The 12,360-nt window shown below is 42.4% G+C and overlaps 1 protein-coding gene across 2 annotated transcripts in view; it reads right to left on the bottom strand.

Moving 5' to 3' along the window:
- SNX13 (sorting nexin 13) overlaps nt 1–12,360 on the bottom strand; it is a 181,057-nt gene that overhangs the window by 22,421 nt on the left and 146,276 nt on the right. Inside the window, exon 18 of one of the 2 annotated variants that reach the window (XM_075315375.1) lies at nt 9,773–9,915. In XM_075315375.1, coding sequence (XP_075171490.1) covers nt 9,773–9,915 — 143 coding nt within the window. Of the gene's footprint in view, nt 1–9,772; nt 9,949–12,360 lie in introns of both variants that reach the window. The other variant, XM_075315374.1, reaches the window with a different exon arrangement.

A 12,360-nucleotide genomic window follows, 5' to 3' on the forward strand; every position in this document is an offset into this window, starting at 1 on the left:
GATTATATAACAGGAGGCTTATATTTAAAGTGAGACTAGAGCGGAGAAAAAAACCCAAAACACTGAAGAGGTGCTTTAAACTGGATATGTCAGGAAATATGTGTTGCCTTAAAGGCAACATAAGCTAGAGATGGGAAAGTGGAGATTTTTCTACTTGTCACTGACTCTAGTTCGACTTCAGCCACTATTTGTGTCTTCTTTGGTTGCCAATCAGGGAAGAAATAGTGGACTTGTGGACAAAAAGTAACAGGATTATTATATTTTTTCCCCATTTGGTTACCTCTAAAGCCAAAAGAATTTCATTTTCTTCACCAACGTGGAAAAAAAATAGTGCAAAAGGATGTGTGGTCTATATTGTCTATCCTTTCCAAAATCAGAAGGTCCCTCAACAAACCTTTCATTATCCCGCTATACCAACAAGCTAGAGCAAGTGTTGGGCATGGGTGGGCCTCCCCTCCTTGCCACGTATGGAAATCCTGCAACTCATGCCTTCTACCTGGGCTTTCATTGTGTTCTGCCCAAGGATAACACCTTTCACAGCTGATGGTGCCCTTGAATAAAACGAAGCTTTCTTTTTCTCCCAATGTATTCCAGCAACACCACATCCAACACCTTGGGTTATGTGCGCACGTTGCGTACTGTCCCTGCAGAAATTTCTGCAGCGATTTGAACAGCACACGTGCGCTTCAAATCGCTGCAGAAACAGTGCATACTAAAAAAAAAAATAAAATAAAAAATTGAATGCGCTCTGGCTGCAGACCCTCCCATAGACAGAGCGGGGGATGCAGGCAAAGCGCAGGAAAGAAGTGACATGTCACTTCTTAGAACGCGCGCTTCAAGCAGCAGCCGAAGCGCTGCGCTCTAATACGCCATGTGCACACGTCTACTGCATAATCTTCATAGATTATGCAGGGGACGCAGGACGCATGCAGTTACGCTACAGTGCAGATCGCAGCGTAACTGCATGTAATTACGCAACGTGCGCACATAGCCTAAGAGTAAATTGCTGGCTCACGAGTTAGCACTGTAGCCTTACAACACTGGGGTCCAGAGTCCATAACCCACCAGGTACAACATTTGTATGGAGTTTGCTTCTTCTGCCTGTGTAGTGTGGGTTTCTTCTGGGTTCTCTGGTTTCCTTCCATATTTATAGGGAATTTAGATTGTGAGCCCAGTGGTGACAGTGAATGTATGTAAAGCGCTGGGAAACATGTTGGTGATACATAAACATAAAAAAAGAAAGCTTTGTACCCACGTGTGACAGCATACATATAACATGTATACTACTGCAGTCACTGCACTGTTCGTAGTCTTGAAGCCAATGACAACAGGTAGAATATTTCACGCACCAGGTTACAAGGTAACGGAGATAAAGCGTGAGGCTGAGTTTATAGATTATAGAGCAAGTATTGAATTCGGTGGGTGGGAAACGCTGCTAAGCCTTGAGATCAGGAGTTTATGGACAGCTGGAAGGGGGATCTGTGTTCACATTGCCTCATCTACGTTAACAATGGATCTGGAGAGGTCACTTCAGGTTCAAAACACGTTTCTTAAGACTTGCCACTTAAGTCACTTCATTTTCTGCAGAAAAAAAACCCCAGCCTTGTGCGCTGGAGAAAATGTAAGTGTCCCAAGCAAGTTAGCCTTTGAGAAGGAATGGGAGGCTTTAAGGCAATGTGTGAGAACTCAATTATAGATTAGTTTTAAGATGTTACAACATCTGAAACACAATCGATCCCAACTGATCCAACCTGATAGAGAAGCAACAAAGATGGGAAAAAAAGTTCCCCAAATCTTCAGCCAACTAACTTTAGAATTCAATTTTTTCAATTTTCAACATTATTAAAGAGAATCTGTCACCAGGGTTTTTTTCCACAAAATTTGAGAGCAGCATGATGAAGGGAACTAACAGAGTTAAATAGATGGGTAGAGTGCTCAAAAAGGGACTAACATGTAATCTCAACCCTATTTTAAAATGTGCAATTTTTATTAATATTCATTAAAATGTACCCACTCTTCCCTGTATTGTTTTCCTTAGATCAAGAAGGTATCAATTTACTGATCTACAACCAGGAATTCCTATTCATGATACTAGCACTGTACAAGACGTATAGACTTCTATTCCTAATAAATTATCTTTATGCAAGGTAGTGATCCATAAGAGTTATTTACAACCACATATGTTACAAGGTGGTATACCCCACAAGTATATTACAGTCACCTAGAGTCATATCACAAGGGGCTCAGATAATCTCCCCATTATACCCCAGGAGCTGAAAGAAAAATGGGATACAGACACCCCTGCAAATTACTGCAAAATAGAAAAGGTTGCTCCAATCATATTCTATATAACATAGTATAACAGGGAGAAAAGATGAATTACTTCCCTGAGAAGCAGGAATCCAGGCCTGCCAGGCCTCAACGCGTTTCTCCTCTCCCTTTAGAGGGTCATCAGGAGGCTAAGGGGAGACGGCAGCGGGTCCTGTTCAATAACAATCCATGGCTGTAATTAGGGAGATTATCTGAGCCCCTTGTGATATGACTCTAGGTGACTGTAATATACTTGTGGGGTATACCACCCTGTAACATATGTGGTTGTAAATAACTCTTATGGATCACTACCTTGCATAAAGATAATTTATTAGGAATAGAAGTCTATACGTCTTGTACAGTGCTAGTATCATGAATAGGAATTCCTGGTTGTAGATCAGTAAATTGATACCTTCTTGATCTAAGGAAAACAATACAGGGAAGAGTGTTACCATTTGGGAACTCGTATATATTGTACTGTGCAAGCACCACTATAGGGCTTTCCATCCCATCCCTATATCAGGGTCAGGGAGAGGGAGAGCCGACGTGGAACGGGGGCACCCGGTAACTTATGGTGTCATACCCTCCGTTGTTAGGTAGGGATACACTACCCTTATAGGGCTATATTAGTTTCCCTTCCCTTTCCTAAAGTGAGTGTGTATATAAAATTCCTTGGTTATTTACAAGGATATCGTGATCCATTCTCATTTATGTTTGTGTGTCTGTTTGTGGGTACATTTTAATGAATATTAATAAAAATTGCACATTTTAAAATAGGGTTACAAGATTACATGTTAGTCCCCAGCATGATGAAGGGGAAGAGATCCTGATTCCAGTGATGTGTCACTTACTGAACTGCTTGCTGTAGTTTTGGAAAAAAAAAAAAAAAAAAAAAAAAAAAAATCACAGTTTTAATCAGTGGAAGATTATCACTAGAGGACTAGAAAACCTGTGGCATGGTAGTCCTCCATATTCTTATTCCTCTGTAACCACACCCACACCACCGATTGGCAGCGTTCTGTGTACACTGAGCATAGGCAGAAAACTGATAATCAATGGTGCGTGAGGGGATTATACAAAGCTCTGCATTCAGAGAATTGCTAGATCTGCAGCAGAAGGAACAGAGATTTTACAGAAATGAGAACAAATAGCTCAGTAAGTGACATCGCTGGAATCAGGGTCTCTGTCTCTACATTATGCCGCTCTCAGATGGAGGAGGAAAAACCTACTGACGGATTCTTTTTAACCATCAAAGAATTAATAATATTTCCTTAAAGTGAACCTGTCTGGTACAATATGCACCCAGGACCACAAGCAGTTCTAGGTACATATTGCTAATCTCTGCCTAACAGTTTCAGCTTATAGTAGCATAGATGAAGGGATCTTTAGAAAGAGTATTTCTAAAGAACCCATATGATATGCTAAGGCGGGCAGGGACTAGTCACAAGGGTGTTAGTTTCCTTAGATGGGTCCCCTTAGCATCTTAGCACGTCCCTGTGGATGTGTTAACATGGTAATGAATGCGCAGCGTCAAAGGATGGTCGCGCTCACCTCTCCGCCGCCATCGCTAGACGTAGGCTCAGTGAGCATGATCGCGGACTTTTGTTATATGGAGTACACGAGTTTGAAGCTAGGATGTATACACCCGGCTTCATAGTGCGCATGACCAAAAGTCATATGCACGGAGCTGAAATCCACCTTTGGGGCAGTGGCAGCAGAGGTGAGCGCGACCATCCTCTCACGCTGTACATTCACGTCCACAGGGGAGTGCTTACATGCTAAGTGAGGGGGGGGGGGGAACTAGTCAAGGGAAGTAACGCCCTTGCGACTAATCACTGGCCTAATTAGCATATCAAATGGGATCCTTAGAAATACTTTTTCTAAAGGTGTCTCTATCTATGCTAGTGTATACAGGGACGGTTAGGCAGGGATTAGCAATATGCACCCAGGATGGCTCATGGTTCTAGGTGCATATTGCACCTGACAGGTTGAAATTAATTCAGTCTTATTAAAAACGAAATTGTCAATAGAACAGACTCCTGAAAATGTTTTCATATATTATCACTAATGGTCAAAATCTCCTTAGTCACGTACTGATGTCCTCATCTTTTACTAAAACTGAATCTCTCATTGCTTTACACTTTCTGGAGATTTCTGGCCATACTCCTTCATTTGGTATGTTTATTGGAGCAGCTGTATAGACTTCCGCTATATGGACACTTTTCCTTTTCTCTATATTTGGAATCTGCACAAGTTACTTGTCAAAATTGTACATTAATTCATCGAAAAAAAAATGTAATCTGTACTCCTCCTACTTTATATGTACAACCCCCCCCCAAAAAACCAAACATATAAAAGCTGCTATAGAAAGGGGCAAATGTAGAACAAAAGAAATGGGGCAAAAAAAGGCCCAACACTGGAGTATATAGGGCCAAAAGCAATTATTTTATTGAATATCAAAACAGAAATGCACGAATAATAAAAAAGTAAAGCAATTAAAGCGAGGTGCTATCACAATATTAATAAACCAGCCCAATGAACGTGTGCGGGGCGCAAGGACAATCCTCTAAACCAGCCACAAAACGTTTAGATTTTTATTCTCACTGCTTGATATTGGAGACACTCTCTTATACGAGTGACACTTACAGTAAATGCTGGTTATTCTATATCCTTCTTGATGCAGTAGCTGTTTTTGGATGTATCAAGTCAAGCATTAAATCTAGATCAAGAGGGGTCATTATTCCCCCTATATTCTGCCTGGTCAGACACCACCTGAAATACTGTGTACAGTTCTGGGCGCCCCAATTCAAGAAAGATATCAAAATATTGGAGCAAGTCCAGAGAAGAGCAACCAAGATGGGTAGAAGGTCGGCAAACCATCTCATATGAAGAACAACTAAAAGAACTAGGAATGTTTAGTTTGAAAAAGAGAAGGCTGAGAGGAGACTTAATAGCGGTCTACATATATCTAAAAGATAGTCACAGTGCAGAGGGGACTGCCCTATTCTCATTAGCACAAAGAAGTGCAAGAAGCAATGGATGAAGCTAAAAGGGAGGAGATTCAGATTAAACATTAGGTAAACCTTTCTGACAGTGAGGGCAGTCAGGGAGTGGAACAGGCTACCACGGGAGGTGGTGAGCTCTCCATCAATGGAAATCTTCAAGCGGAAACTGGATAAACATATAGCTGGGATGATTTCGGAAAGCCTGCACTCGCAGGGGGTTGGACCCGATGGCCCCTGAGGTCCCTTCCAGCTTCTGCCATTCTATAATTGTACGATAATTACATATGATTGCACTGGTTTATTAGTATTGTGATCCACTACATTTTGCTTATATTTAGGACTTTTTCTTTGATGGTCAATAAAAGTTTTGGGCACAATATACTCCAGTGTGGGGCTTTTCTTATGTCCTATTTGTTTTGTGTTGTGCTTGTCCGCCCAGGATCACTTTGGTGGTGCATTGGTTTGGGTTAGCTTTCTGTTATTTATATAGAAAGTGGCAAGCTGATACTCCAAGCAGAGAAAAGTCACTGTTTCCTATGGAGGTGACCAGTAGTAAAAGTGGAGTTAAGTTTAAAGTTGTATGCTTTTTTCCTAATAACGTTTAGTTTTCAAACACATCTCGTCCTGTTCTGTACAGATCACTTTCAGTAGTCTATTCATTATCAGGCAGGATATGTGAGGCATCATTTATATACTGCTTATACAGGAGCAGACTTTCACATTCAGCGATGGACACCGCTCACCCTCTCAGGGCACAGTGAAAACTGCACAGATCAGAGCGGCACTAGAAAACTCTTGCATAAACATTAAAGAAGATCTCCTATCGGATGCCTTGTGGATAAATCATCTTTTATCCCTTTATGTAAATGAGTCTTCCAGGCTATGGGCAGGATGTCTGGAAGATAGCGCTGCCTCCTTACTTGATTATTATATGTGTCGCCCTCCAACAGTCAGTGTCAGTCTGTCCCTGTGACATCGGGGTCCTTGTCCAGAAATCTTGTGCCTGCGCTTTCCATCTCCTGTTGCTCCCTCTCCACGGTTCCCCTCGTTCTCAGAGCATAGGCTCCATGTTGCTCCTGCACAGGTGCCGGCGAGTTACTGGCACTTCTGCTCCTAGCGGTCTCGGGCAGCGCAGAAATCCTGCACTACACAAGTGACTCGCCGGCACCGCTGCAGAAGGAATAGTGAAGCCTGTGCCATAGGAGAGAGAATCATTGGAGAGGAACGACGAGAGATGGAACGTGCAGGAGCAGGTTTCCCGACAAGCACCAGATGTCACATGGACTGAGTCTCTGTGGGAGGCGATACATAGGGTAATGAAGGGGGAAGGCGGTGCAACATCTCAACAACATCCTGCCCATAGCCTGGAAGACTCATTTACATAAATTGATAATAGAGGATTTATCCACAAGCCATCTAATACGAGACATACAGGTATGACTTTTTTCAGCATTCTATAACCTGTATGCCCATATTAATACTTTAAATATGTCAACTGAGGTGACAGGCTCCCTTTAAAAGGATTTTAGTTAAGACGACTCTACCTATAATAATGTGCTAAAAACGGGGTAGGAACCAATCTACAATCGGAAATGACAAAGCAAGAATGTGTTGCACCAACTAGTTTTAAATAAATATTAGTTATCTGATACATTGTTTAAAGGGGTCTGTCCAGGATTTTTTAAGATGGCCAGATATCACTGAATACTACAAAATGCCTTACAGGTCACCTGGTAAATCCTCCGCCCCTTCAGCGGTTGCAGCAGTCTTGGTTAGCTGTCCGGCAATGCCGTTCTCATTACCAGCCTGTGACTCTTGAAGCGGTGATTAGCTATAGCAGTCACATCCAGGTAGTCAACATGTTACTGGGTGGCACGGTGGCTCAGTGGTTAGCACTGCAGTCTTGCAGCGCTGGCGTCCTGGGTTCATAATTAGCAGAAATCTTATATAAACTGTAATACGCTGTGTTTTTCCCATGTCAAAAAATGGGCGGAAAATACCATACAAAATGCAAAATGCTCCAGATAACTATGTTTTCTCTGAAAAGCTGATAGGTTTCAAGAAAAAAAAAAACCCAAACCCCCATACCTGGCTGCAATCCTGAATCCTGGCTCGGACTCAGGCTGCCTGTGGTTTGGGGAGCAGGATTCGATTGACAGGTTCCTTTCAACAAACTAGAAAACATCATTGTGGCGACTCCTTATCTCAGTTAACAAGTTAATATTACTGTACATGTGACCCAATGAAAAAAGCTTTTCTGGTGGCACAAAATGCCTCAGCTGTCTCTGCTCAGACCCGCACAGGCCCGTAAGCTGTCACCCAAAGCCTATACACTCAATTCCCAAGCTTAGTTTTTCCGCCCTAAGCCTGTGACCAATACAACAAATGATCTGAGCCACCGTTCCACAGCAATTCTTCTGCGCTTCTCAGCTTTAGTCCAGAAATGATCTGGTTACAACATAAATAGGATTGATCTTCAGTGCTGCGCTGTGGGGTACATTACTGCCAAACACTCGAGACACAGAATATTCTGCGCCGTGTCGGGAATCCAGTAGGAAATGCAGCAATACAATTGTCAAACTGGATAGAAGTTTTTTTACCTTCTTCCGCCAAATGCACAGATATTAACATATCATATTTGATATTTTAAATGAATAATGTGAACTTCCAGCCTAACTTAAATTATTACAATACAAAACTAGTCCTACTCAGTCCGTAATGTGCAGATTTTCCGATATTGCTGTCCAAGGCCCCCATCACACGTCCGTGATAAAAAACAACGTTTGTTCACCGGTCCGTGGTATGGTGTGGGTAGAGTGCGTGTTCAGCGTGTGCTGTGATAGCTCACGAACAGCAGGAACCTCTATACACTTATGTCCCCGGCGTTGCTGTCTCCAGCGCTGCTACAGCTTTCAGGTCTGTGGTGAGGTGAATATCATGAGCTTAATGAGCGGCTCAGAAGCAAGTGACAACAGCGCTGAAGACAGGCAAGTATAGAAAATAATTTAATTTCAAACACACGTTATTTTCTCCGGTACGTGTGAAATGGTCACAGTGTGTGATCCGTGTGACACCCGTGCGGTCAGAGAAAAAACAGAAATTTCGCCCTGTACTCCATATGGACACACGTCCGTGAGAAAACAGGGATGTGTGGGCAGACCCATGGATTTTAATGGGTCTGCATATGTCTGTGTCTCCTGTACATATGAAAAAGGACGCCATACGTAGCCGAATCACGGACGTGTGAAGAAGGCCTAACAGAGCACAGATCCTCAACTCTCCTACTGCTGCAGTAGTTAGGCTGATGATGTGTCTGCAGAACATACATGCCACCACACTTGTGCCAAGGATAGCCACCACAATTGTTAAAACCTATCACACAAGCCCCCAACATGTTTCACTGGTTGTTCTGCTTCATCAGGGGGTACATAACGATTGTTGGCCGTGAGACACATGATGCAGTAAAAGTCGCCATGTATCATTAGCTTAAAGTATTATTCTCATTATACTAAATGGGTAAAATTTCAAAGTGATTGTAAAAACAAGCAACATTGTAATTTAATGGTTATTAATAATCCTCTCTGAATAAAGGTAAACGTTCAATTTTATTATTTACCACTTGCTGCCTAGCTTACCTTGCAATCCTGCAGTCCACTAGCAATGACCGGTCACCTGGGCAAGGAGAGCAGTAATTACTGAGCATGTTGCCTAGATTACCACCGGTGGCTGATTTCCTAGGTAAGGAGTGCAGTGATCACAGAACTTGTAAGTGCTGCTTTGAAAAAGTTTGGAGGGCTGAATCTGGCCATCTTTAGTGCCCCTACACGTCTCCTCTACTTCAGGAGCAAAGCTGCCTTTGATAAAAATTGCTAATCAGGAGCACACTGCCCCCTGGCAATAAGCAGGGAGGCTGGGAGTGGTGCAATTGAAGACTGAACATGAGACAATTAGTGTTTAGCAAGTAGTTAGTGAGTACTGTCCGCTACTTGCATATTTATTACGAGTTATGGGCACAATGCGAGTCAATGGGAAACACTAGCTAAGTAGTGAGTAACCCGAAAGCCGTACTTTTCGTGTGATTAGGGACTAGTACGGCTTTCGGGTTACTCGCTACTTAGAGATTCCCATTGACTTACATTGCACCCGCTACTTCTAACGAATATGTGAGTAGCAGACAGTACTCACTAACAGTATAGCGAGTACGAATAGCTAACTACTCGTTCAACACTAGAGACAACCTCTAAGTATCTATTTGCGATTCTACACATGGTGCAATGTCTTTACCAACAACAGGGTCAGAATCAATAGACTTTTTTTTTTACATATCTAGTTGATATGCCATAAATGTTTGCAGTGTGAAAACACCTTGTACAAACTATATCCATTCTACCAATACTGAATACTGTCAGAATGTGTATGGAGCCCTATAAATGGCATTTAAAAGCCTAGTCCCATACCTGTTCAGTGATCCGCATGTGGAAGTCATGGAAGTCACTGTAACGGCGATAGGTTTTCCATATTTCTTCCATGCCATCTAAGCCTCGCCGCTGGACAGTGATGGCGTACAGTGCATAGGTTTTCCCATGTTCATTACAAACTCCTGCCACAGCATATGGGTCACAGTCAACATGAACTGGTAGTATAAAATGTACAGGGACAAATGCACATACAAAAAGGGATAGAAGAAAAAGCATGAAATGGCAGATGGAATGACAAGAAAACAAAAATCAGACAATAATATGTTCCTATTGTGTCGGTTACGTCTCTTTAAGCCAATGTAAAGAGAGCTAAAATAATTTGGGGACCTTCCTATGGACATAGAGGAGTTAATAAAGTGCGGAGACTATAAATGCAAGTACATAGTGACCTGATACTCCAGCACCGTCTGCATCGCCCACACCGGGTGTACATGGGAATGGTTCCTCTCTCTGGGGCGATATATGAGGACTTGCAGCTAACAATCTAGGACAGCTCCATTTGGTCGGTTGATTACACGAGATGTAGCAGAACTCTCCCTATTAGATCTGATGATATACATTACATAATAATGTAAGAAATATGTTAAGACCTTTACTAGTGGACTGGCTTTGGGAATTTATTTTTTTTTAACTATTCAATAAAATCAGAAAGGCGTTTCAGGAATGTGTTGGCTCGCTCAGACAGGGCACACATACTTCATGTCAGGCTAAGCTATCAGCTTTCATACGGTATGTGACTCGCCTATTAGAAGATTTATAATGCAGGAAAACATTTAGCACTGTCAAGTAATCCTAACGTCTCGGGAGTAAGTGCAGGGCTGACGCCGGCCGGCCGAACGATCCCGGGGAAGAAGTGTCGAGATTGCGTGAAAATATCTGCTCCGAGTATCGTCAACATTTCCCGCTGTCCTTCAGAGTGAATTAATAGGGTCAAAACACATCATTTTAGGGATGTATAACCCGGTGTATTCTGAAGAAGCAACCTAGGCGCAATATCAGTCACATGTCGACATCACTAGGATGAGGGTTCAAGCAGAACTATACCCATAAATCATTTACCCACGCCATTCCCTAGAGGGGCTTTATAGCCAAGGTATTGCCCATCTAATGTCTTAAGGCCCATATTCATGAACTAACCACAGCCCTAAATAAAACGTCAACTGGTTTATAGGCAAGGCGATTTGTTTAGACAGAGCGACATGACTTCTAGGTGCACAGAATGATTGTTTTGTGTGGGCTTAGAATATCATCGGCAGCACAATGCACAGGATGATGTGCTCTCGAGAACGTTGATTTTTTAAAGAGAATCTGTCACCAGTTTGTTGTCGCCTAATCTGAGAGCAGCATAACGTAGGGGCAGAGACCCTGATTCCAGTGGTGTGTCACTTACTGGGCTGCTTAGTGTACTTTTGATAATCTACTGCTAATAAACAGTGATTTTATCATTAGAGGGCTACTTGGCGTGCTGCCAGGTAATTCAGCATATTCATCAGCTCTATATAACTGCTAGATCTGCAGCAGAGAAAACACTGATTTTATCAAAATGACAGCAAACAACTCAGTAAGTGACACATCGCTGGAATCAGGGTCCCTGTCTCTATATTATGCTGCTCTCAGATAAGGGGGGGGAGCAAAAACCTGGTGACAGATTCCCTTTAAGCCAGCTTAAAAATTGTTAATCTGACAGATGGCGATTTCCTCGTCTGACAAGTGATTGCTGGCCTGTTTAGATAGGGGAATGTTCCCAACTATTGCCCCATTTCCAACCCATCTACATGGGTCATCAGCCCATCATATCTGCTATTGCTGTTGAATCTGCTGCTCAATGCCAGCAGGTATCTCAGACTGCAGGGACTTATTGGCTTTTACATACTTTAATGGAAATTTAAATCCAGGAACATATTTGCTTTTCTATGGTCATTACTATATAAATCTTTTATAATGCAGCGTGCCCTCGGTGACATAATATCCCAGCGTCCTAATCTAACGTAGTCTGTCATGTGCCAGGTATAGTGGAGCTGCAGCCAGGTCACAGCTAGGTCTGTCATGTGCTACATATAGTGGAGCTGCAGCCAGGTCAAGTCTCATGTGCCGCATATAGTGGAGCTGCAGTCTGGTCTAGCTGTGACCTGGCTGCAGCTCCACTATATGCGGCACATGACAAACTGGCTGTGACCTAGCTGCAGCTCCATTATATCTGGCACATGACAACTAGCTGTGACCAGACTGCTGGTATAGCCAGGCTTTCAAAAGAGTAATTTATGAAACCAATGGATGAATTTAAAGTCAGGTTATAAGCTTTTATTTACATAACATGGATAAGCGATAGAACGTCTGTCAGGCAACGTATGTAAGTTATCAAATCTAATAGGAGAAATATCTAAATAGAGAAATGTATCACACAGGGAACAGGTAATGTATTTTCTAACTAGTACCAGTATTCGATCATTTAGTTTTTACACTAGAAACAGTATTTTACTGAGTTTCATTCAACTGCAAGAAATAAGGTGATGGTGGAAGACTAAGTTTTTTTTTCCCTATAATCTTCGCTTTTCAATCGCTACTTG

The sequence above is a fragment of the Anomaloglossus baeobatrachus genome, chromosome 6, assembly GCF_048569485.1.
Source record: "Anomaloglossus baeobatrachus isolate aAnoBae1 chromosome 6, aAnoBae1.hap1, whole genome shotgun sequence".
Lineage (NCBI taxonomy): Eukaryota > Metazoa > Chordata > Amphibia > Anura > Aromobatidae > Anomaloglossus > Anomaloglossus baeobatrachus.